Source organism: Centroberyx affinis, unplaced genomic scaffold (assembly GCF_046629955.1).
Source record: "Centroberyx affinis isolate AG114_WGS23_722 - 3 ecotype Tasmania unplaced genomic scaffold, CSIRO-AGI_Caff_v1 ptg004640l_1, whole genome shotgun sequence".
NCBI lineage: Eukaryota > Metazoa > Chordata > Actinopteri > Beryciformes > Berycidae > Centroberyx > Centroberyx affinis.
Window position 1 is genome coordinate 174,993 of NW_027282241.1, and position 27,480 is coordinate 202,472.

At 41.3% G+C, this 27,480-nt stretch overlaps 1 protein-coding gene across 1 annotated transcript; it reads right to left on the reverse strand.

Annotated features, from left to right (window-relative positions):
• Nucleotides 1–7,246: 7,246 nt before the first annotated feature.
• On the reverse strand, nucleotides 7,247–25,787 carry ckmt1 (creatine kinase, mitochondrial 1). Its single transcript, XM_071544711.1, has 9 exons — nucleotides 25,522–25,787; nucleotides 22,309–22,507; nucleotides 20,104–20,199; nucleotides 19,708–19,929; nucleotides 18,633–18,718; nucleotides 12,433–12,556; nucleotides 11,231–11,365; nucleotides 10,174–10,299; nucleotides 7,247–8,244 (listed from the first exon to the last, which is right to left on the reverse strand). The coding sequence occupies exons 1-9, from the start codon at nucleotides 25,668–25,670 to the stop codon at nucleotides 8,131–8,133; spliced, it is 1,251 nt and encodes a 416-aa protein (XP_071400812.1). The 5' UTR covers nucleotides 25,671–25,787; the 3' UTR covers nucleotides 7,247–8,130.
• Nucleotides 25,788–27,480: the final 1,693 nt, after the last annotated feature.

Sequence of the window (27,480 nt, forward strand, 5' to 3'; positions counted from 1 at the left end):
ATACAACTTACATAAATTTGACACTGCTCACTATGATGTATACTATAAACTTCCCTCAGAAAGATTTTAAACAGGTGGGTCAACTCTGTTATGCAAATAAAACGGTTGGTGAAATGAGTTTAGGCGGGTTTACACTTCGCTACATCACTGCATACTCATCATAGTCCACTAATCCATTCATAGGCTAATTTATTGGTATATTTTTTTTTTTATCTATGAGGCCATTCTGGGTCGGCTTCCTGATTATTTGTGCCCTTACATTTCTAAAACAGTTGGTGGAAATTGCTGTTTATGGTCACACAATCTGTTTTTGCATCTGTCCCTAAGGTCAAGTGTATTTATTTATGTAGTCTGTTCCCTCTTCACTGAACTGAAAAGATTTAAGGCTGAAAGAGCTGGTGCGCTCTCTCTTGGTGAGTCTAAACTGTCTGTGGCAGACTCAATGAGGAGCTGTCTTTGTTTAGTCAAGAATTAAACAGGCTTGGCTCTTGAGCCTGCTGCTTTGATGTTGGACTTCTGCCATTTGGAGCACTGATGTAGACATTTTGATTTGCTTTATCTTTTATGTGACTTTGACTGTGTCTTGTATAGTCATTGTTTCCTCCAGATCTTTATTCTTGGCAGGGAGGAAAAGCCTCTGAAACACCATTCAGACCATTATGTGACACTAAAACTTTCTACCACACCTGTTCAGTGGTACTTTTGCACATTTTATTCATTAATTTATTGGTTAAGTTATGATTTTGTAAATTAATTCTTCATTTAAAGGCCTAATGTCTCCCACAGTTTCCCTCCCACTGAATATGTGCTGTGGGTCACCCTAAAACAATGTGCTAAAATCAAATAAAATGACTTCATAAAATGTAATAAAATCATACACTCAGTCTTGTCACCTTGTCTGCTGACCCTAAAAGAATTTCATCAGTCTGGAGAGTTTTAGTGTCCCATGATGGTCTAAATCAGTGATTCTCAACCTTTTTCATATCAAGGACCCCTAATGTAGTCCACATTGGAGCCACCGACCCCCATTTGATGAGTTTTTGTCTTTCGGACAATATTTTTATTGTTAGATATGATTTTGTCCAGAATCCCATGACTGTCTGTTTTGTAGATAGAGAGATAACAGTGAAACTATGATCAAAACAGTCATTCTTCTACATTCTCTAATTGTGTTCACTTCTTGTAAATGAAATAATGAAGTTTAACAATTCATCAATTTGCTGGGGACCCCCTGGAACCCCCTCAAGGACCCCTGGTGGTCCCCGGACCACAGGGTTGAGAACCACTGGTCTAAATGCTGTGTCAGAGGCTTTTCCACCCTGACAAGAATTGGCCAAACTCAAAGATATGGAATATGGGCACAAAATCTCATCTACTAAATCTCAGCTACTTCAGCCTAAAAATATTGGTATCAACCTTCAAAAACCTTCATGGTGTATTTAGAGATTCCCCTCCAGCCGGACTGCCGACACTAGCGGTGACTTAAGAACCTCCACTTTTACCAGCTGACAGGATCTGATGTAACTGTCTCTTATGCTCTTAAACGGTCTAAGCTGAACCCAGGCTCAGATGTCAGAGGAAAGGCGGACAGCTGAGGCAGAACACAGACTGGTCACCATGTTGGATTTGTCCTTGGTTCCTAATTGTACTGGAAAATGTAACTAAGCCCTCAGGATTAGGTATCTGTCAACATAGTAAATCCATGTGCCATAACCATTAGTGATGTAGCTTGATTATCAAAACCTTTCTGAGAAGTTAATGATATTTTTCATGACCTGAGTTTGTTTTCTACCTGTTCTAGGAAACAATGTAACATATCTGTGCATCCTCCTTCGTGACTCAGCAGCATGAGGGATCACAGGATCTCAAACACTGCTGCCTGGAAGACTCAAGCAGGTTTGAAAGTCTAGAGACACTAATCTCAAGTCGAGTCACAAGTGTAAATGTAGATTACCAGGCCAAGTCCACTTCAAGTCCATCTCATTAATGTCAAGTCTCAAGTCAATGTAGAACGCAAAATCAAGTCAGAACAAATCAAGAGTCCAGTATCAATTTAATATCTTAAAGAAAACTAAATATCTAGGACTTTTCAATGCAATATGTTTTAATAGGATAAGAATTTGTTAAGAGCATCATGAGTTTCATTTCTATAATCAGTTTCAACTTCAATAAATTCAATCATTCCATACAAATTCAGAAAACAGAATTTAAATTCAGTCGTCTGCTGGAACAAATCTCATCACTTTCAATCCAAGTCATTTACACAAACACAAGATCTCAAGTCAAGACTTTAGAAACCTTTTCAAGTCATCAAAGTACAAGTCAAAGTCAAGTCCCAAGTCACCAGAACCAAAGTCAAGTCAAGTCTCAAGTATCATCTTCATGCATCAAGTCAAGTCCTAAACAATTAGAATTATGACTTGAGTCTGACTCGAGTCCAAGTCATGTGACTCAAGTCTCTACCTCTGCTTTTAACAAACAGCATTATCTCTATTGAATGCCAAATACTAACTCTGGCTACACAGCATTTTCTTTATCTAGCTCAATATTATAGATGATAGACGATGAGATTCACTATAGCTGTGAGATGCTGAAAACCTTGAAATTTAGAGGTTATTCCAACTAAGTCACAAGGGAAGTAAAGAGACTGGGGACATAGGGGTCAGTCTTGTCAGTGTTTATTATTGAATACTCAATCCTGATTGGCCAATGAAGGCATTCTGAGGTCTGTTATTTAAAAAATAACAGACACACTGTTTCACATCTAATCATATCACTTTGCAGCCAAGAAGCAGGTGTTGGGACAACAATTGTATCTTGTATCGATGTATATTGTGTTTCCCTGGTGGTGAATGAATGAATGAATGAATGAATGGACTAATGTATAGCCTGAGTTTCATGTAGAATCAATTGACGCTTGTGTTTTGAAATGATAAGATCACAAACAGATGTGATCTCTGCTCATTGTTTGAAAAGCCAGCAAAAATTGAACAGATTTTGTTTTCTTCTGGTGAGAAATTGAGGTGAAGATCCACCACCAGGGGAAACATATTTTTAAGAGATACACATTTTTCTGCTTTACAGACAGAAAAGATGAGGGAAAGGTTGACTGAACACACTATCTGTTTTTCAGCGACACCCTGCCTCAAATTCATACAGTTAAACACACACACACACACCTCAGATCTGCTCAACACACACACTTACCTTTTGAGCGTGTACTGTAGGCTGTACACTTTCCCAGCAATTCACTTTCAGTTATTATGGCAGCCGTTCACGCAGATACAGGACAGAATTGATTTTTGGAGAGATAAGAGGAGAGAGGGATCAAATGAAGGCTTTGTTTTCATCTCAGAGTGGAGGAGGAAGAGGAGGAGGAAAGAGAGCGGTCAGCTGAGTTGACGAGGTTGGTTCTCGAGAAATGGATGAGGTGTAAAACTATATTCTGAGAGGAAGAGGTCAGAGAGAGTGTGTGTATGTGTGCAATATGTCTCTTCTTGTATGTACAGTACGACATTTTGTCAGTCCATGATTTTGTCAGTCCATGATCTGAGTTCACATCTGAATCTGAATTCAAGGCCTCTTCTCTAAAAAGGGTTGATAATATTTGCTATTATCAATCCATCATGTATGGATGAAAGATTTAGCACATTTTTTGCAGCAATTGTTTAAGTTTGAAACATCATATCATATAACTATATTGTACATAAGTAGATACATGTTGTATTTTTCAGAATCAGAATCACTTCTTCTTTGCCCTTATAAAATAGGTAAAGTACATCACTGACCTGTGTGCACCCACAGTACAGACAGACACTTCCTCAAAACAGCTCTATGTGTGACTGACCTACAACTTCACTTCATTAAGTTTGTGTTGCTTTTTCTAAAACCAGGAAGTAAAGTCTTCAAACTGCTGCCACTGCACTTGAATGCCCTTGTAGTTGTATTTAAAGGCCAGTAGAGGGAGCCAAGTTACTTTATAAAGGTATTCCATTGCAGTTGCTAGTTACCTCATCAAGACTGTAATCAGTAATGAATCCAAGGGAGAACTCAGTAATATATTCTGATTACTTTCAGTTATTTTCAGATTACTGTATATTTGAAGTTACAGAACAGAAAAACACATTTTATAAAGATGAACTCCTGCCACTATTTAAACAGCCTTCTCAGTTTCTCACTTTCACTTCGAAAGTTTCCCAAAGGTAATCCCCTACTTTGTCCACAAGTATCTGTCCCCAGAATACATTATTTTTTAGGTAACATAATGGAATACAGTGACATGTTTTTTTGTATTTAGAATATGTAACTCTGTTACATGTATTCTGTTATTACCCAACCCTGCTCATCACTCAGGAAGATGAGATATAAAGGAGGGGAGACAGATCAAGGAAAGAGTTTTTAGCATTGAGACACTCAAGTTGTGACAGGGCAAATGGTGGTGCAACTCAAGAATACACACCGTTACACAATATTGATATGTAGATAATAAAGTTGGCTCTAATATTTTGTACACTCAGTGTACATTGCCTCTCTGCCTCCTGTTAACCTTCCTAGATGCAGTGCAGTACAGGAAAACCACATTCTGCAATTTTGGGGTTTTTCTTACTTGGACTGAAAGTTTATACGGTCATTTATGTGCCGAGTGAGTTTCATGACCTTTTAGTCTTTGAAACCTTTCAAAACCTCCCATTATATGATTTCAAAAATACATGTGCGTTACTGTGAAAATAAGTATTCTTCTGTTCATTCTTGAAAAGCTTACTTCTTGCAAAGCCGTGTTTTTTGTGCAACAACAGTCTTATATCCTTGAATCAATGCCCCTCATCTCTCTCCTGAGACTTACAGAGCCTTGATAATCCCTTAAAGCAGAGCTGCCCCCCTTCCAGTCCAGCCTCTGTTTACAGTAAACCTACAGCTAAGGAGGAAATGACAAAATTAGACGGAAATAATCAAGAACCAAATGAGGCTAGGCTTAACCCTGGAGTGTTTTTTGGTCGGTGGTCAGTGTCAGTGGAGTTGGGATGGAGAGAGAGAGAGAGAGGGAACGGGGGGCGTTCAGAAACACAAATCAGTAAGGTTGTTGTTCAGTATCTATTATGCAGCAGTTTGAAACACATCTGTACCAGTTCAAGGTCACAGTTACAGTAGACCGGATGGAAGACATACTGTTATCCCATCATACACCCTGATAAATATACTAAATGCTGTAGGATAACATGTTTTCATCACCATTCAACCATCATTTTATCCTGGGAACACGTGTGTGTGTGTGTGTGTGTGTGTGTGTGTGTGTGTGTGTGTGTGTGCACGTTTGCTCTGAGGAACACTGCTGTGCTGAAGAGATTTGTTCGCCGTTACCCACAAAGCCCCTTTCCTCCCCCATCAGAGCCCCCCGTTTCCTCGGTGAGATGGTTGCCATGGCAACCCGCTCAGCCAAATCTGGAACAAGGAGAAGGAGAGGGGAGTCAGGGTCTGCGGCAGTATGCTTGTGACATTTTGAGTTTGAGTACTACGTGTGTGTGTGTGTGTGTGTGTGTGGTGTGTGTATGTGATAGAGATAGAGAGCAATAGAGAGAGAATGTATGTGTGTTTTCAGCATGAGAGCCCTCCTCCAATTCCTTGAGGAGACACTGGAAAGAGTGAAAAAGAGACAGCGAAGGGAGAGAGAGAGAGAGAGACAGAGAGAGGGAAAGAGAGAGAGACAGCAATGGAGAGAGGAAAGGAGTGTGTGTGTATGTGTGTGAGGGAGAGAGAGAGGGGACAAGGAGAGTGAGAAGGTGGGTGTATTCAGCAAGAGTCACCTCCTCCAAATCCTTGGAGAGAGAGAAATTTCAAGGGAGAGAGGCAGAGAGAGAGAGAGAGAGAGAGAGAGAGAGAGAGAGAGAGAGAGAGAGAGAGAGAGAGAGAGAGAGAGAGAGAGAGAGAGAGAGAGAGAGAGATTCCTCATGCCTTGTAACACCAACACTTCACATCTCAGCTGCGTCTCCCCCGAACACAGAACGCCTTGTTGTCCCGTCATTGTCCTTTCACCAGTGGAAACACCAAATATCCATTCATTCACAATGGGACGATGCACTTGTTACACACTCACTGTACTGGAGAGAAAAAATGCTGCCATCTTTGTACTCGCTTTCAAATCTCCACACAAACAGCCACATATTCAACAGTTGGGCTCAATTGCGGACGCCATATGATTCTACACTGGATATTTGCAGCATACGATCATGTGTGTTTACAGGTCGGATTTCACAATAATTCACCACCAAATGATGCTGATACTAGGGCTGGGCGATAATTCAATATTATCGTTTATCGTCTTTCAGTGGAATCATATCGTGGTGATATGAAGATATTTTGATATCGTGACACATATTTCTGCTGTCTAAATTGATGATGACAAGTACATTTTACTTACAAACTCTCATAAAATGAGGTATGGTAGGAATATTATTTGAAAATTTCAGTTTTGTTTGACATCACACCTAACATAACCATTCAGTTCAATGAGATGAACATTAATTTGATTATGTGACGTGATTTTGCATGCATTAACCATATCGTGATATATATTGATATTGAGAAAAATCCTTATGATTATCATGATATTGATTTCAACCATATCACCCAGCCCTAGCTGATACAGATTGTCTTTGCAGTATACGCAGGGTTCCTACACATTTTCAGCTTTAAAATGTTGGATTTTTTTCCACACCGTCATTTCTTGGCTCCATTTGAAGATTTCTGGTCAGCGTTCCCGTGATGTATGCTGACAGTGCTTGGGAAATATGATAGTCAACCTGGCTATATCACTCTATAACACCAAATATTACAATATGTGACACGACAGTGGGTCATTAACTATATAAAATGTGTAATCACATATGTATCAGGGGGGAACAATAGTACTTTTGCATACTTTTTGTGCAGTTTCCAAACTTTTCAAGACAAAAAGATCAAGTTGATTTGCAGACACACACAAAACCCTGTGTAAGAGACTTTCCAGCATAATGCAGTGTTGTTATGGCTCTGACTAAATATTGTCACATGACACCACCCAACCACGCTGATCGCAATCACACCCCTCGAGCCTCGTGGTTACCATGGTTACTGTAAGTCACTCCAAGCTTGGCCTTCATGCTGGGGCAAAATCCACTCGGACACTCAAGAAAAAAAGTTCAAGTAATTCGGAAAATAGAAGAAATGCAATGCTCCACTGATAAATAAGAGAGAGACAGAGGAGGGGAGGTACTGTTAAATAGATGATTTCTTTAATAAAAGACGTTACAGTGTGACATTCAATGGTGAGTTAAAATGATATTGCTTCAGTAGCTTACAGTACAGAACCCGGCCCGACCAGGGTGCGTTTCACCGCTACATTTTCACGCCGGTTTGTTGTCAGAACGTCGTCAAACGTACGAATCCTCTGAGGAACCTGAGTCTCCTCAGTCTTACGTGGTTACTCTACATTCAAATCCATTCAGAATGATGAAAAGAAACTAAACTCTGTACACACAATCCACAATGGAGATTATAGCACAAATGGATGGAATATACAAGGACCAGATAATAGCCATGGCCAACCAACACACATGAAATGGGGGAACAGACACACTGAGTATAGGACATGCGGCAGGAAAGGTTCTAGGCGGGGTAAAGCCGGGTTTAGTGGGCTAAGGAGTAGGAGTGCCATTGCAGAGCCATAGATACTGTTCAGCCATGCAGAGACTGGCAAACTGGCGGCCATCTTTGCTCCTTTACAACAACAGTATATAATTTGTGCATTTTTTGCTGCTGTCTTAGAGCTTAGTTGGAATTTACAGTTTGGGTTTGAAAGATGACAATCCTTCAAAATGGAGGATCTGAAATACAATTTGGCCCAATGCAGTATTCTGGGACTCCGGCTGGGGTTTGGACGGATAGCTGCATATAATATAATATATCTAGATTATATTATAGAGATGCATATAGTATGTGGGTGCGCACTGGGTAATTATATAGATAGTAACAATAAATGAGGCAATGACATAGATATTAACCATATCTATGGGCACAGAGGAGGGTGTTTGTGCATATGTGTGTGTGCCGAGGGGGGAGTGGGGGGGGTTGTGGGGTGAGGTCAGGGGTCAGTGTCTACTTGAACTGCTTGAGGGGTGGGGGCACCTTGATGTCCTGGCCTCGCTCCAGTCTCTTCTCACACTCGATCAGGTAGTTGACTCCATCGATCACCGTCTGCACCAGTTGGACCTGTGAGAGGGAAAATTTATTGGAATGATGGGTTTTGACATTGAGATCGAGAACAAAATTATAAAATTAAATAGATTGGGAAGGACCATCGTGAAAGTTTGCAAAGACCTATAAGCTAGTTTTTCCAGAAATTCAGATTTTTGTTTTGCACATAAAGTTAGTTGCATCTGCTCTGATTGGCCCAAAGGGGGCACTACATTATTTTTCAGGGACAACATTTTTGAAAGGCGTTTTTTATCATTGTCTTCCCTGGTTTTGCTATAGCGGTTCCCTCTCTCCCTCCCTCTCTGAACTCCTCGGCCCTCAGACTAAGTGCTCTCCATCAGTCTGGGTGATGGAGGAGCACACCACACTGAGCTGCCCACGTTCTCAAAGTAGCCCAGTGTAGGAGTGGATGCATGGAGTCAGAGAACCGCAATGTTCTGCTATGCCAAGGATTTATTTGGGGATTTATTTTTGTCCTGTGTTCTGTCTATTAAAGTATATTAAACGGTCTTTCAAATACTTCATTCATTTTCTCACCCCCACTTACTCCCTTTTAGGGTCACGTGGGGATGGAGCCCAGTTAGGCAGGGAAACATCCAGGACAGGTCACCGGTGGACAACGGACAATTTAAGGTCTCCAATCCACCTGACTTGCAGGTCTTTGGACTGTGTGAGGAAACTGGATCACCTGGAGGAAACCCAGGCGAACGCTGGGAAAACATGCAAACTCCAGAAAGGGCCGGGGATGGGAAGTGAACCTGGGACCTTCTTACTGTGAGGTGACAGTGCTAACCACTGAGAAATCTGCCTGACTCTTATTGTATTGTTCCACCTGGTTCCTAAGTGGGCTTAAACAAACCACAAAACATATCTGTAAATACTATTTGACCCAGGTCCAATAATAGGATCCAGTAATGCAGAGTAAGGAAACTAGATGAGTGATTCACGATCTGCACCTGAAAACAAAACGGGAACATTTGCACTGAGCACTGCACACTCTGCACTCCACCAAGAAATAGTTCTCCATTCTCCATGTAATCAGAATATGATGTCCAACAACACACACACACTCACAACAATAGAGAACAGCTCCATTGTATGTCTACTCTGTCACAGGAATGACAGCATGACCAAGGAGATAACAAAGACAGATGCAACAGCCAAGCCAAGAAAACGCCTCTCCTCTCCTCTCCTCTCCTCTCCTCTCCTCTCCTCTCCTCCCCCTCTCGTCTCCTCTCCTCTCCTCTCCTCTCCCAGTAAATTTCCATGGCTAGCTCTCCTTTAACTGCACGGATTCATTAAAGGTGCTACGTGGAACATGTTTAACTGTGATACCTTGGTGTAATTACCGTAAACAAATGAGACCATGGTGGTGACAAGCTTCTATCTCACATCAGTGGTATTGTTAGTGCTAGTGTTTCTCAGAATTAAGACCACATTTCCCACAAACTCTGTTGAGTCATGTCACAAAGATGTTGCTACTTGCACTAGAATAAATGCATAGAGAGCAACACGTAGCAGATGGTCTCATTTTTCTACAGCGATTACACTATGCTATCAAAATTAATTTGAAAATTATATATTGAGGTAAATTTTCTACACATAGGGGCTTTTCATGTGGTTACGATTTATTGACGATAAAATGTTACACGTAGCAGCTTTCAGCTGATAACATTGCAATGCTATACAAATACTAGTCCTTTCAACCTTTATTTATCCAGGAAAGATTTACTGGGCAAGCATGCGATTCCAGCACCGCCCTGCTTTACATTCATACAGCTCCACACCTGAGAGCTGCCCAGTACAACCACAGGCGTCAACCGCTGGTCAATGAATAACTCCACTAGAGCAGTTTGCTCTAAAAAAAGGGAGAGAATTGCTCAGTCACTCCCTTTGCCTTTACTTTGGCCCCACCCCTGTGTGGATTTCTCCCTGCGTTCGTACCTCAGAGTGTCCCAGGCGGTCCAGGTTGGAGATGTCGAAGGTCCCGCCCACAGCGGCGGTGTCCACCCCGCCCGTCCCTCGCTTCTGCAGGCGCAGGTTGTCCAGGATCTTACTGAAGCGTGGATCCTGGAGGGGCGGAGAGGGAAGTGTTATTCTATATAGCTTCAATCAACATATTACTCAATGTGTGATTAAGAATTTGTTTCTTCAGTGTTACTGTAGGGTTACTAAATGAACATGGCCAAAGCTCTGAAACTATGAATGAACACTATAAGAAAAAGGACACTAAGAAGTTAAATGTTGAGGGACATGATGTCCAATTATTAGTTGTTTAGTAAAACAGAGGCAATGAAAACAAAATGTGTTCAGCATATTGTATTAATAGTATTAATCTAACTGCCAATAATGTAATAAAACATAATTAATAAACCCATCAGTACATCAGTATAGACCTCTTAAAACTGAATTTAAGATATTTTACTTTTTGAGGACTTAAATTGAGATAAATTAAGACTTCTTCATACTTTTAAGGTCCCGCAGATACCTGTTCTCCATCTATCCGTCTGAGACCCATTTGCATATAACATACATGCTTCTCCCCAAATCTGCTCATTATCTGATAAAGCATGAAGGATCATCTTCATTCTATTATAGCCCAATAAGCATTTTTTGTATTTTTGAAAGAATGGTGTTGCAGCTGAATCATGAGGCAGAGAGGGGAAACCACAAGGTTCAAAATGACGACTGCACTGCTCACTGAGTTAAATAACATCCTCCAGTGGTGTGAAGGGAGACCGAATGCGTGTGTGTGTGTGTGTGTGTGTGTGTGTATGTGAGTATGAATTGGTGTGTGTGCTTTTTATTGGTGTGCTACGTGTGCATGCACCTTGCTGTGCATGCTCGCTGTAGTTTCTTCACTCAAGTTTCTTGGTATTTGTGAGTCTGGGGTAGAAATTGTAGATATCCACCTACGTGTGTATATACTGTATATATTATATGTGTGTGTGTGTGTGTGTGTGTGTGTGTGTTGTGTGTGTGTGTGTCCTGCGAGGCTTACCTTACTGAGGTTGGGCAGTTTGACATGGACCCCGGCCCGCAGCCCTGTGCCCAGGTTGGAGGGGCAGGTGAGGATGTAACCCAGCTTCTCGTTCCACATGAACTCCCAACCTTTCTCCTGGATCAGACGCTCCACCTTTGAGAGGGAGAGAGAGAGAGAGAGAGAGAGAGAAAGAGAGAGAGAGAGAGAGAGAATGAGAGAGAGAATGTGAATGTATGTGAAAAGTTCTGTTTTTTTAATTGGATAAGGTTATATTTTGCTGGTTTATGTTTTCTCAGAAACACAAGTGACATAAACACAGAAACAATGACAGTCAGTAGACAGTGGAGGCACAGCAACACACACGCACACACACGCACACACACACACACACACACACACAATAATACATGGGAGGGGATGGAATTATTTTTCTGTTACTTAATTTTTTTGTTATTTAATAATTTAATTGATGATTAATCTCTTGTTACATGCTTTGGCAATATTGTTTGTGAACTGTCATGCCAATAAAGCACCTTGAATTGAATTGAATTGAGAGAGAGAGAGAGAGAGAGAGAGAGAGAGAGAGAGAATTACATAGTCTGCATACACAACAAATTTTCCACTGTTAAGTCTTGATTTTTCAGTGACAATTATTTGAATTATTTGAAGATGTCAAGTGTTAACTGGAGGGTTTTTTGTCCACTCATACAGCTGGTATGGCTCTGGGGTGGATGTAAAATTGTTAAATTAACAAACTGATGGGTGTGGATATATACAGTATATAAACACTGGCATGGTGTTAGAGTTAAAATCAACACTGACAATTTTGCTGTGTAGCATTGAGGTGTGTGTGCTTCATAGCAGTCATGGTTACGGTGCAGCAGTGCAATACCAAATGTTGTAGGACATTGCTTTTGTGTCCACTGCTCTTTCTCTAATGGGGAACTTGGATCAGTTGGATAAATAGTTTATGTTTGTGTGGCTTTGCTTGGACAGTGTGTTTTTGTGTGTGTTCGTGTTTAATATGGTTGGACACACAATCGCGGGGCCAGTATGAACGACTGGTATGTGTGTGTTTATTCACTTGCACGTGCACACAGCATTACACAGTTGCGTGACACGTCGACAAACTCGCAGCCACATGCATATACACAAAAACACACACACACATACACAAAAACACACACACACACACACAACACACACAAACACATCCTTACCTCCTTGAGGCCTCTGCAGAACCTCTCGAAGACTCTCTTCATGTTGCCTCCCTTCTCCATGGAGATGACCCTGGTGTGATCTTCCTCGTTGATCCAAACCAGGAAGGTCTTCTCATTGTTGTGCCTGCAGAGGGACGGAGGTATTTACTGGGATGCAGAAGTCAGTATAAAAGAAGACACCGATATCCAATCAAGTATGGACAAGAAATTTATGATTTCATTTCAGAGAACCGGTTTTAAGTGGGTGATCCTCCATAAGATCCTCATTTAAAAAAAAAAAAAAAAAAATTGGTGACATCTTTGGTGCTCAGCGCTCATTGCTGTGGTGTTTCTGCACTGCGCTTCCTCGAGATCACCTGTCAATCAAACATTGTGGGCAGGACGGTGACGTCTTTTTCCTTCTCTTCTCCTCTCTTCTTTCTGTTGATGCAGTTTGAGTTTCTCTTTTCTTTGTCTGTTCAGCCATGGTGGCTATCGCTGCTCAGTTCTTCTTCTGTTTATTCAAAACAAAGCAGTGTTGCTGCTGCCGGAAAACGGAAAACGCATCACTTCCTGTGCACCAGAGGATTTTTCCCGGGAAAGAGCTACCAGACACCGGGTGTTTAGAACAGCAAATATAAAAGCTTTCATGAATTGGGTAAAGGTTGAATCACTATTGCATCGCATTAGTCAGCAAGTTAAAGTAGCAAAATGGACATTTATTACTTGAACAAGAAAGGAATGTTGTGCAAACCGCCATCTGCTCATATTTATGTGATATAGGGCTGGGCGATATGGTTGAAATCAATATCACGATAATCATAAGGATTTTTCTCGATATCAATATATATCACGATATGGTTCATGTATGCAAAATCACGTTAAATAATCAAATTAATGTTCATCTCATTGAACCAAATGGTAATGTTAGCTGTGATGTCAAACAAAACAAAAATATTCAAATAATATTCCTACCATACCTAATTTTATGAGAGTTTTTAAGTAAAATTTGCTTGTCATCATCAATTTAGATGGCAGCAATGTGTGTCACGATATTAAAATATCTTCATATCATCACGATATGATTCCACTGAAAGACAATAAACGATAATATTGAATTATCGCCCAGCCCTAATGTGATATATATATATATATTTTTTAATCTTGTTTTGTATTTTGTATTTGTGTACTGGGAGGCAGCGTGTAGTTTAAGTTAATAAGACAGTAAAAGAAGTAGAGATGGGATGGGATTTGTTTCTCCATTAAGGAAACCATGTGAGATTGCTGAGTAGGGAGGAAGCTATTAACCTCCAGTCTGTGACACTAATGCTTGTTTCTGCCGCAGGTCAGTGATTATTATGTTTGTTCGAGTGGTCTGCAAGGCTGCACTGTGCTTGTTGGCCTTGTAACATGATATTGATTTACAACCTTCTCTAAAGACACAGGACGTCACATACAACAAACAACACAAAGCAAAAGCATCTCACCACTGTCAGGTGAAAGCCTCGTAACTCAAGAAAATCAGGAGAAAAAGACGAAATGTTGTGTTGCGTCAACAGTTCTTAGAAGTGCTGGCAAATTACAGGGAATCAATGTATATTCTAGATCAAAATCTAACATTTTTAATTCTAAAAATAATTTTAAAAAGTCCATCTATGAGTCCAAATGTTTATTGACATTCCTACTTATAAATTGATGTATTTTGGAAGATATGAATGGGTTTCATAGCTGCTAGGGTCACAGAATTTACTCAACACATAAAGGAACCATATAAACTAGTAATTCAAATAAAAATATGAAGAACACAAAAAACTGGAGTTACAAGGTTTCACACAACAGCAGCGGTTTACAATGGGTTCTGTATGGTCCTATACAAACCATATGAAGATTTTCAATCCAAAATGAGTTATCCGCCGTTTGAAAAAAATTACACCTACTCTTAGAAAATGTTTGTTGGCGTGAAAGTAAAGCACATTATTGGGTTTTATTAGTTATGAGCCATTTTAAGACTTTTGAGAGTGAAATTATCTGTGTTTTTGAAACAGTGACTATAGTGAATTTCAAGCATCAGTATTTTTCCAGATCAGCTTTATAGCATTTTGAAATGAAAGGCTTCATATACAGCATACTGCCAGATACAGCAGTGGCACATCTGTCCAAACTGACCTTCTAAAAACTGTTAGATTTAATGTGGTAACAGAAAGGTCTGGGTCAAGGAGAGAGTAGGGAGGGAAGAGAGACTGGATAAAGCTGTCAGAAGAAAAGGGGGAAGAGGGAGAGAAAGAAGAGTACGAAGGGAAATAGAGCAGGATACTTGGGCAGAGAAGGAGAATAGTAGAGAGGAGGGAAGCGAGAAGGGAGAGTGAGAAAGGTGTGTGGGGGGGGATGATCTAAAAAAAGAGAAGAGAAAGTAGAGCAGGGAATATGGGCGGAGAAAAACAATAGAAGAGAGGATGGATGCAGAGAGAGAGAGAGAAAGAGAGAGAGAGAGAGAGAGAGAGAAAGTGAATGCTGCCAATGGATCTGAAAGGGGAGATGAGGGAGGGAGGGAGGGGGGGGGGGGGTGAAGGTGAATTATTAAGGAGAGGAGAGGTTCGGCAGAGGGAGAGAGGAGAGAGGCTGCTGATTGATCTTGGCTGGCCGACAGGTTGCATCGAGCTATTTCAGGCTACGTGCTGAAACTGAATGCTGAGGGAGCGCCGTCCGCACTGCTGATGCACCTCCACCACAGCTCGGTAATGGGTAAATCATAAGAGGAGCTCGAGTCGGGACAAAAAAATGCCCTTGAAAGTCAGGCTTAAAGATACTGACAAAAAAAAAATTAATTGCGATTATTTGACAGAATATTGCAATGGCGATTCAAATTGTGATTCATGTAATTTTTATTTTATTTTGTTAAAATTGCTGTCAGTTCGCAGGATTTATCGAGTTTGAGTATGATGAAAGATTTTCACCAATATTGTACTTGATTCATGGATCAAAGATTACCCGCAGCACTAAAACAGCTTGTTCAGAAATCCAGTTCGGACACCTCTCTCTCTTAAGCAATTAATTGCAGCCTCTGCGATTTGGAAATTGCTGAAGTTCATATTGCGATTTCGATTTTTTTTTTTTTCAATTAATTGTTCAGCTCTACTTCAAAAAATGCACATGAAATAAAAAAAATGAGGGGGCATAAAATAATTACAAGTACCATTTTTTGCATTTCGCCCAGTTCACATTTTATTCATTCAGTCAAATATTCCTGTGTAAATGTGACTACTGTCCCCTGTGGGTCACCATGGCTGATTAATTAATTAATTAAATAATGTTATTATTATCTTCCTTCAACAGCTGGCCAAGTGGGAGGAACACAACCCTGACTTCCCGTTTTGTCTCTTGCTTTAAATTGACCATATTTTGGAAAGGGACTCTCCTCCTCAAAGCACCTCCTTTTGGAATGGAAGACAGTTCTTGTTTACGGAGAGCAGCAATTAGACTAAGTTGTTTCATAACAAGCACAGATCCTGTGCAGACCCATGGTGCGCCCCCTAGAATCCATTGTGCAAACCGTCCCTGAGTGACTGAGTGACCTGAATTTGCCACTTTCTGCCCCCGGCCACATGGCGCGCCATGGGAAAAACAAGAAGAGCTTGTTTGGTTAGTGTATCAGTTAATTCATTGTGGGAGCCAATGACAGTGAGATTTGACCTTTCAACTAGAAAATGCTAAATTTTCTAAAGAAAATTTAATTGTGCTTGCCGCCCTTGCAATGTCCCTGTCCCGGCCCCTGTCCAATTTGACAAAGACTAGACTCACTAAATATGAGAGCCAGTTGTGTTCAAAGGCATTGGGATACTTTTCTCAACACTCCACAACAGTATGTCTGCTATCGAACAAAGCTAGAGATTCCGTTAAATGTACAGATTGTGTGTATTTGTTTTGACTTACCGCGGTCCTTCTGTCCCAAATGCATCAAGCTGGCTGATAAAAACTCCGCTAGCCCTGTTAGCTCTGGTGCCCCCGTTCGCCGGCTTCTCTCTCCCGCGCTGCCCTGCCACCGCGAGCACGGGCTGCATTGTACCCCTGGTTAGCTTCAGTTATCTCCGGATGCTAGCCCTGTTAGCTCTGGTACCCATCGGTGCCAAAAGCGCCGTTCGCCGGCGTCGAAAACCCCGCCGAAGTCTCGGCCGGACCACCAGGAACAAAACGGCGCCCAGCAGCGTGCCACCGGGAAACCGGACCGCCCTGGGTTAGCTTCAGTTAGCTCCGGATGTTATCCCTGTTAGCTCTGGTACCCATCGGTGCCAAAAGCGCCGTTCGCCGGCGTCTAAACCCCAGCCGAAATCTCCGCCCGACCACCGGGAACAATTCGGCGTCCAGCTACCACCACTGCCCGCCAGCGTGCCACCGGGAAACTCCGGCAAGCGTCGGCAGTGCACTCGGCCCCAACAGAAACCTCCATGCTTCGTCTGTGTCCATGCTTCCTCCATGCTTGTCTGTCCGCCACAGAACAGAGGGCCGTCAGGTGGACTGAGTTCGCGCATATGCATCGAAATAACTGGTGATATGATATAATTGTATAGATTCTACTTTAGCTTCAGATAGCTTCAGTTAGCTTCAGCTTACATGCAGGTCAGCCTGCTTCGAGAAACGGGCTCGGGAGATGGCGGACAGAGTGAAACCAAACTGGCGGACAAAGTGAAACTTAACTTTTTGGCTCTGTGCTGAAAGTGCCTTTGGGGAGCCCCCTGGTGCCATAAACACGATACTACAGTACAGGGAGAATCAACAGTGCCATGAATAGGCCACCAGGAGGCACTGTGCTGAAAGTGCCTGTGGGGAGCCCCCTGGTGCCATAAACACGATACTACAGTACAGGGAGAATCAACAGTGCCATGAATAGGCCACCAGGAGGCACTGTGCTGAAAGTGCCTTTGGGGAGCCCCCTGGTGCCATAAACACGATACTACAGTACAGGGAGAATCAACAGTGCCATGAATAGGCCACCAGGAGGCACTGTGCTGAAAGTGCCTTTGGGGAGCCCCCTGGCGCCATAAACACGATACTACAGTACAGGGAGAATCAACAGTGCCATGAATACGCCACCAGGTGGAGCAGCAGTAGTTGTAATGGAAGTAGAATCAGTCATTTAATGTTAATTACACCTGTGTGTGTGTGTGTGTGTGTGTGTTTCAAAACTACAACTGTAACTAAGGCTAGGGTGTTGCTAGGTGGTTGCTAGGGTGTCACGAGTGGCTGCAAGGTTACTAGGGAACAAAGACAATCCAAGGGAAAAAAGAATTGTGTTTCCAGCATTTACGGTCACCGAGTTACAATCATTTAAAACTTAATAGGTCGCTGTAGCGCCCCCTATTGGCGGAATGACACAAGATTTTACAGGTCGGCTGAGACATGATACGTGCACAACTGTACCAAATTTGGATGGGATAGCATAATGTGTTCATGAGTTATACCAATTTTTAAATCATAGGCCCCGCCTACAACATGTCATCAAACTTTGGAAGCCCATAACATCAAAACTGTACGGAATATCAAAAAATGAATTGGTACGTTTGTGCAGGACGGTCCAGACATGTTGTGTAGCAAAGTTGAACAAGATTGGACAAAATTTGTAGGAAAAGTAGCGAGAAAACTGTTTTGGACAAAATTCAAAATTGCGGGAAATTCTTTCAGGCGGAAATGGGCGTGGCCTATATGAGTAGATGCGTATGGACCCAGGGAATCCAGGGAAAAAAGAATTTTGATTCTACACGCTACAGTTCAAAAGTTATGGACCAAAACATAAAGACGGCTGTTATAGCGCCACCTTTAGGTCAATCGGTGTAATTTTTTAGATCAGAGTACAAGGGGACACTTTGAACCTATCCACCGAGTTTGGGAACTTTAGCTCTTACGGTTTCTGAGCTACAGCTGTTTCTTGAAAAGTCCCATTCAAGTCAATGGGGAAAAATTCGCACTTAATCGCGAATATCTCAAAAAAGCCTGCGACGAATGTCTTAGAAAAGTAATAGCACACTTCCCCTCAATAAGCCGCACGTTTTGATGTCTCATATGTCTATGTACTGTGAAAACTGTAGGAGGAGTAGCGCGCACAAGTTTTGTGTGGAATAATAATAATAAGTATGTGAGATAATAACATTGTGCTTTGCCTACGGCAAGCACAATAATTAAGAGACATTGTTTAAATAGAAACTTGTATGATCAGGTTTTTCTCTTACCAAATACCACGGGCGTCTGGCCAATCACGAGCCATGCCTGCACACGTCAGGAGGGGTGATACGGGCTTGTCAAACAGGAAGTGGTCCTGTTGTAAAGACAGAGAACAGAAGTGGCAACAATGGCTATGACTGAAAAAGTGAGAAGTTAGATTGGAGACATGCTACAACTGGGAGGCAAACTGTAGCCACGCCCACAGAGGTGTATGTACCTTTTATCCACATTTTTTGTGTGGGTGACCCCAGTGGGAACTCATATCCTTGGTATTATTAGCACCACCACCTCTACTTATTCGACTACACAGGAGCAGAGTGTACCTGTATCAACTCTGAGATCCCAAAGAGTTAATCCAAGTCCACTGATAGATAATTACATAACACATAATTATGGTTTGATTGTGGTTTGGGTGTGTACAGTCAAGATATGCGTCATGCAACAGAGTCTAGTGATACAAAATAGAAACAACTCTGGTGTCGTTTTACAGCTTGAGTCACCGGTATGTACTTTATCCCTTTTTATGGCTTGTGAACGTGTTTCAACTTGTACTTTCTCTGTGAGGACATTAAAGTTTCTATAAACCCTTAACTCTGGGATGTCTAAAGTAAAAACCATGGCTGGGACCTCACTCAGGACATACAGCAGTAGCCATTAGAATAGAATTCATGCATTTATCCTGAATCAATCTTGCAGTAGCACTGTATACAGTGGTAGCCACTGCATGAGTCCCACTTCATGCCTTTATCCTCCCTCTATCCTGTATTAAAACTGCAGACAATTCTGCAGCCATAAATATAAAGACAATTATAACCACTATTGTAAAACAAAACAAAACTTAGTAAACCATTTCTTGTAAATTTTGACAGCTGAAAATAGATAGATTTTTCTAAAAACAATTCCTCTTGAGGAAGGAGCAAAAATGCTAAAAAAAATAGAGCAAAACTTAATTTTTCTGATACAATTCCTCTTGAGGAAGGAGGAAAAATGCTGCATTAGTACAGCAAGCACACAGTAAATAGTGTCACCTCTGCAACACACGACGTCTACATCTGTACACAGCAGCTCCTCCACACCACTCACATCAATGAGCTGCTGCTGCTCCTTGTCCGTCATCAGGGTGAGACTGAAGTACTTCCCGGTCAGGTCGCCCTTCAGGCCGGCCAGGGCGTCCACCACCACCTTCTCCACCTCCCGGCGCTCCGCCCGGGTGCAGGCGGGCGGCAGGCTCAGCCCCCGGATGCTGCGGCCCGTCCTCACTCTGGACGACAGCACGTAGCGCTCGTCAAAGAGGCCCGAGTGGATCTGACCACAGACAGGTTGGAGGTTATTTCTACATGTGGAACGTATGTTTCGCAGGTTGGAATTTTAGTTGTACAAACATTTCTCGGAGGCAGGAATAATCCCAACGGTTGAGTTAAACCTCAATCTCTTAAAGTCTTAATCTATTCTATTCATTTATTTACTGATGTATAGTACCTTGCTGGAGTCCAGGTCGGTGGGGTGTGTCATGGTGTGGGGGTCGTAGCCGTTGTGCCTCTCTCTGATGACAGGGTCCAACAGATCTGCAAATACCTGAAACCGACCCAAAATTTACAAATTTGAATATCTAAGATGACATTTTGTGCATAATACTGTTAATAATACTGTTTGACATTTGACATTATCTAAAATATGCAGAAGTTGTAGACATCAGTGAGTTTTTTCCTCAGTTCAAGAAAATGTTTTTCAGAAGATCCACGATTTTGTGATATCCCTGAAGGAGAAATTCTCTTTTTGCTTGACCTTTTACCTGGATTACATCATGAATGTAAACAAGTAAATAAAAAAAATAAAAAAAGTGTCCCTAATATTTTGTGCAGTCAGTGTACACATGTATCATACTCATTCACATCATCAAAGGGGCTGAGTGACTTTTGATGACATTATCAGGAAGAAAACAGGAAATCAGTATTCTCTCATTAGAAATGACTGGGAATTTCAAATGTTCAAAGTCCAAAAAAAGAAACAAGCACATAATTCATGATCAATCAATGAGCAACATCAATCAATGCTATCCAAATAAAAGATTCATTTTGGTGTGGGGCGTAACTTTTTTTCTTAATAACTTAGTGGAAAAATGCCATATGCTTGCATCTCTGCATGATATTCTTCAGGCTGGTCTGGAGGGGCGTGGCCTATGTTACTGCTGAGCCCAATCTGTAAATCCATAGGTTGGCTGGTTGCATAATCCAAACCTTTTTTACACTCTGTGGGTCAGCTGCACATCTGTCCACTAACTGAGCAACACTAATATCACACCCATATGACCAGTGTTCAGTGTGTTTCATCAGAAAAATTTGTCATCATTTCGAAATAGTGGAACCTGCTCTTACAAAATGATTGGTAGCATCCATTACAACAAACCATAGCAGTTTTTTTTTAAGTAGGTAACTGACTGGATGATCTACATTCTATTTTATATTTTATTGTATGATTACCTTCAGCTAAAACTTCTGCTAACTATCCAAAATGGAATATCAGCTAAAACACCACAAGTGAAAAACACTATGAGTAAAACGTTTTGTGATGCACTCGGACTCATCAGGAGTGATGCAACCTGGAGTCATGGGGTCTTTCAACATGAGACAGCCTCGCCCAGGTTGACCAAGCCTCGACTTGTGTCCGAGTGACTTAAACACTCCCATTGATTGGTTCCCTTGATCCATAGCCATCCCAAGGTTTTATTATCAATCTGTGAAATACATTGAATGCTATCAGCAGTGCTACACATTTTTATATCACTATTAGGCAATTAAGGTGGGAATGTAGTGAGACATTTGCTATAGATAGATACAATGACCTCCCAAAAGAGGCGTCCTTCTAGCCTAAAAACTACTCTCGGCTATTAAAGTCCTCACTCTGAAACAGGACAGGGAGGATGGGTGACTATATTGTCTTTAGTAAGGCTGGAAAATCAGTCATCTAAAACCTGATGATAAAGTCTTAAAGGTTTTCTGTGCTGAAATGAATCCTACCCCTGTGTGACAGCACACAGAACTTGAACTTGAGAAACAGGTTCAGCTATTTCTTGTATCAGTAACAATGTCACTGAGACACTGACTGTATTGCTAAAGTAGATCATTGGTATGTGGACATTTTTGAAGCTATACATCCATGTATCTTGATTTATTCCCTTCACTCAACAGACTCAACAAGATATGGCTTGGTGTAAACGACCCGGTGGAAACCAGGAAGACCTTGGCGTAGTTCTTCAGATCTGTGAAGCTGTGAGTAAGGGCACATTGAAGTGAACTAATGAAACAACATCCATGGACCTGCACAATTATAGAAAAAAATATTACATTGGCAAAATTGATGATGATTGATATATGCTTCAGATGGCTTCGAAAGCAATGTATTTTGGTTATTGTGCAGGATCCCTAGCCTAAAAATCAAGTGGCATGTTGGAGAAAACCTTTTTACTTTATTCAAACTGAGCAAATCCCAAGCATTAGCATCTCATTGTATCCCTAGATGACAAATTTTAGGAAAAAAAAAATTTAAAACGCTGAAAAAGAAACAACAGTAAAAGCTGGGCCCACATGTTTCACAATCTATAACGCAACTGCATTCAGAAAAACACAAATACATTTTTTTATCAATATTATGCAGCCCTAAACCTCCCTAAACAAAGCGTCTGACCTCGTAAGACTCCTCGTCTCCTGCCACCATGCCCACGGTCTTGATGAAGGGATGCCCAGGGTTGTCCACTCCTGTCTGGATAGCCTGGTCCAGTGTGTATCCATTGGGAGTCGCCTTGTCACACAGCTTGGCATAGATGGCAGGTGTCAGGTGACTGGCCATGCAGTTGTTGTGCTTGCGTAGGTCAGGATACTCCGAACTGTTCCAACGCAAACACAAGATAAGGTTTTCTGGGGGTCATACTCTATTGATCCCTGAGGCGAAATTTATTTTTTGCCACTCTGAGCGCAGGGTAACCACAGAGCTGCGCCCTTGCAGCAGATAGGGATTCAGTGACTTGTTCAAAGACACTTTCACAGGGCAGAAACAGAGCGGAAACTGAGACCTTCTGGTTACGGGACGGTCTGTCCAACTATGCCACCCTGCTGCCCAAGACGGCCACAGATTTAGCCGTAGATGAAAGTGTCGGATACATAACGATACATAGTATATTTGTATTCTGAATAATAAATGCATTTTTTGAATGGAGATATGGTATTATTTGAAGAGAGTTTAATGTTATGGACCTTCGCTCCTGAACAAAGCTGAAAGGGGGCACAGCGAGTCCAGTGCCAAGGGTCTGCCCAGGCTGACAATAATCGATGTCTAAAACCTCACATGAAATGTTAAGTGAGCTTCATTGATGCTGAGGGAGAAGGAAGGCTCCAGATTGGTTTGTTGTTTTAGTTTAATAATGTTGCTGAATTTGCAGTAAGACTAATAACTGCTGCATGATATCTCCTCTCTCTTCAAATGTGTTGCTTCAGGTTCCAAGCAGCCTGGTCTAAGAACAAAAAGGAACTGCAGTCAAACATTGGGTTTCATCCAAACAATATCCTTTCTTAAGGCCAAGGATGGAATGAGATTGGGTTTGGCAATGACACCCAAAGGCTAATACAGCAAAAGTAGGGACTGAGTAGCTTAGTCAGGTGTCCCTGTTTCCCTGGGGTTGAATGGCAGGGCAGGCTAATACTGTGTTTGATTATCCAAAAGGATCATTTAAATAAACTGAATTTGCAAATATTATATATATTTATTTGAATTATCCTTTAGGATAATGAGACATGGCACAGCATAGAATAGTGAAAAAGCAAAATCAGGTATAGTTCAATTTCAAAAATATTTCACCCCCTAAAAGTTAAAACAACGGCAGCATGTATAACAATGTGGTTTTGATAAACCCACCTACATCATAGACAATTTTATAATACTGTATAAAGACAAATCTAGAAACAAAAATGGGGATCCTTGGTCCAGTTCATAACTATCTGGATGTTCTTCCCATGAAAAAGTTTGGGGGTCCTGTGTGCAGGGTCCATAATTCCTAGCTACGCCCCTGACCACGCCTATATTTTGTGCTATGGACAATAACGTCCGCAACATACAACCTCTGAGTCAAAAGCAGAGGAATCCATTATCGGACATGCAGCCAAACCCGACTTTAGTGTTCTTTTCTTTTCTTTTTTTGGTTCGTTTGTTTCCCGGATCGCTGAAAACTACTACTGTCTTCTAAAACTATTTGTTTACAAGATGTGGATCTGGACTATAGCACTGTGCATCAAATATATTTTGTACTCCGTCATGTGTGTGAATCATTCATTACAGACATTTGCATGCATTTGCAAATCTGTTTGAATACGCCTCCAGCTGTCCAATAATAAACGCATTTTAGCTAGGCTACCTGACACGACCTGGCACCGCTAGTCAGCTGGCACGCATTACTGACCGGGCCAAATATCATTAATGCCGTTATCTTCCCCAGAAACTAGTCGTGCCTTATTTGAATTTTACTGATATCATTACACTTCTCATTCAAAAATAACACGTCTGATGTCTTCCCCTATAAATGTCATATTAACCTTATAACGTTAGCTGAATTATCCAAACACTGACTAAGGAAGCGTTGCTGCGCCCAGGGACTAGGACTAAACCAATACGAGTTTTCCCATAATAATTAAATCGCCAATTAGGAAATATGACTTCATTTCGCTATATTAAACTAAGAGTGAATTTATATTTAGACTAATGTAGTAGTTTGTATTATCGTTTATGCTTCGTCAATCAGTGAGAGCCATATAGTCCCGCCCCACTCAATCAGCCGATTACTGGCCGCCACTGAGTTCTACTTTTGAAATGAGAAATTAATAATTGATTACTTTTTGAGTTACAAGCCCAAAACTGACGCTAACTTTCGTTTGATCCGTATCCTAATTCAGACTTCAGGGTTTTATTTGAGCAACAGCAAGATAACATCTTACTAATCTTACTGTTTTATAGCCCAATGCCTGCAGGCGTGCCGAGGGACACGTACGCAACCCATATGGAGCCTCTCATTGTATTTTATTATTCACACACGTTCCCATGTATCACTATACAATACATTATGGCGCAGAAACAGCTTTTTTTGTCAGATGCAGGCGAGCCTCTTATGATTCATTATAACAGGCTAAACGAAAAGAAAAGACAAAAAAATCATAGCCATGCCTAGCCTACCTGTCATTCCTCCTGTGGCTGTGAGCAGTTCACTAAAAGGGTGTTGGTTGGTTAAACAGTTAGGAAACGCAAAGACATCAGTTGTCTATTTGGGGATTATGCGGTAAATGTCTCGTTGTAATATTGACAAGACAAAAAAAACCCAACACAATTCATGTTTCACACCTTTGCTTACTCCGTCATCATCAACCCTAAAATTCCCATATTTTTATAAGGACTTAGCTGCAGTGTGTCCTCAATAGTGAGTTAATTTATACTCACTACACCTTAGGCCTATTTGAGGGCGTTTTTCTTCACCTCCTATCACTACAATATTCCTATAATTTTTCCCCAGGGACTTGCATTTTGCTGTGATATCGGTGTAGTCTACTTCGAAAATGTATTAGATGATTAGCTTTTTCATAAGGGTGTTTTAGGCTGATGGGGTAAATATCTCATGTTATAGATAGGCTAATACTGAAAAACAACAAAAAATGAAAAATAAATAAATAAAAAAAAGCCCGTTTCACACCTTTCCCGAGGTGCATCATCGTACATGCTTTGATTATTAATGTGATAGAATTAATTTGTGGTTTGAATGAAGATGATGCAGTTACATAAAAGAGAGCACTGCCTCTTAATGAATCAGTTAATTATGCATTAATTAAGCACTATCACGGTGAATTAACAGGCCTGTGTTACCTGGCAGGGTAGAGTCTGCGGACAGGCGCTCCGGCGGTGACATGTTCCCTGTGGAGCAGAAATCCCGCCGTGACAGATCCGGCTCCCACTAAAGACAGGATCCCAACATTTCGTTTGGACGACAGGATTCTCGAGAAGCTGCTTGCCATTTTTCTTTTTGTCTAATTTTTCTCTTATTTCCGCAGTCGGAGAGGGATGGATAGGTGGATGGGCGCCTCGGTGATGTGCCGCCTGTAATGGAATGAAAACGGAGCGAATGGTTAAGTAGAGGGGACACAGGCTGCGTCAAGCCAGCCAGAGTTAGCCAGGAGAATACCGGAAATCAGAAGGTTGTATCTTCAAAATAAAAGCACAAACCGTTGTCAGTAGACTTCAGGAGTCTGACGACCAACTGGTGCTGGAATTAAATTCCCCATTCAAACCCGCAACAGACATTTATTTCCACACTGATCATAGCTAATAGCAGTAATTTTGTCTTCCATCAATTTTTGGTTGAATCACAATGTAGGCCTAAGTTATCTTTCGATACAAATTTAAACTCTGTTTTTCTGTTTTATTTTATTGATTGCCAATAATGTCTAACAAACTACAAATTTGGTTGTATGTTAGGGCATCATCACAGCACACAACATGAATCTCTAGCGCAGTGAGCAAGCACAGTACCAGTAGGCCAACTCCCCTTCATTTTTTGGGGAATGGGCACACAATGTCCACTCCCTTTTGTGGGACTTGTCCATCCCACAGACAGCTGAATGACTGGTCAACTGGTATGCCTCTTGATCAGTGAACTAAAAGCAGAATAAACAGATACCAAGAAACCCTGTTGAGCCGACCCCAACTCTCAAGCTTGTGGGAATTTTCACAGTAATACAACTTTACTTCTGGACTATTTGTTAATTAGATATTGCTCAATAAAGAACAGACATGATATATAGAAAATCAATTTCTCAAGTGCTGTACACCATGATGAAGTTTGATGGTGACCAGAAACAACGCAGTAAAGTGTTTCACCTTTGACAAATTGCCATGGTGAAAAGAATGAGCAAATATTTGTGTGTGCAGATCAACAAAACCACACTAATACACATTAGATTTACAATGGATTCCGTTAAATACATTATTTTCACGGTGGCACTGCATAATCCAAAAAGGATACGCCACATTCATCAATAAGGTTTATTTTGAAAGTTATTTTACAGGAAGTGGTATTGTTTTATTCTAGCTGGCTTGACACTGGTAGAGAGGACTATGGCTGCGTGGTGTGAATACTGAAGGGCGCAAGTGATCAGGGCTACAGCACTTTCACATAGTGGAAAATCCTCCAGCCATTTGCGTACCTGACTTCCTGTTTGGGTAGGCGGAGCCCCGCTGTCAGTCAGGTCCACCTGCGGCAAACTGCAGACTGGAGGCATCATTCCAGCCGTAGCCCATGGATTACTCCATAGCAACAACAACGCTTTAAACAGAATTATCCTTTGTGTTCTGTGCCAATAATAATATTTATAACAATAATAAAAGGTTTCCTCATTCATTCATGACCAGACACTTTTAATCATCTCTGACTGTACTGAATTGGAGGCAGTGTAATGTGTTAGTAGTGGTAAAAAAGTGGTTGAACTTTGACCTCCAGTCAGCGATCATTGTGAGGCAAACAACCAACATAAACAAAAACTATCTTCATAGAACCTACATCAGTCTGATACGACTTACTATACTGTGAATTTATGGCAAATAGGCCTATTTATGTCAGTTTAAAACAACTGGGTAACACTATTCTGCAAATCTGGTAGTAATCTGATCTCACTTCTGTATTTGTAAAATGTAGAGCACCCAACTTTTTTTCTGATATGAATCTTTATAATATAAAGTCATCATATGCATTAGGCTACAGTAAGCATCATCTCAAAACAGAAAAATGAAAAACGTTTCATGTGACCTTTCATGTGATGTTATTGGTAT

Bases quoted from the DNA above. Each gene is read 5' to 3' on its own strand.
- ckmt1 (XM_071544711.1), bottom strand. From the start codon at position 25,670: ATGGCAAGCAGCTTCTCGAGAATCCTGTCGTCCAAACGAAATGTTGGG. The intron at 22,508-25,521 runs GTAACACAGGCC...GCGTTGGAACAG, and splicing joins CGCAGACTCTACCCTGCCAG to TTCGGAGTATCCTGACCTAC. The intron at 12,557-18,632 runs GTAAGAGAAAAA...GTCCCTCTGCAG, and splicing joins CCAGACGCCCGTGGTATTTG to GCACAACAATGAGAAGACCT.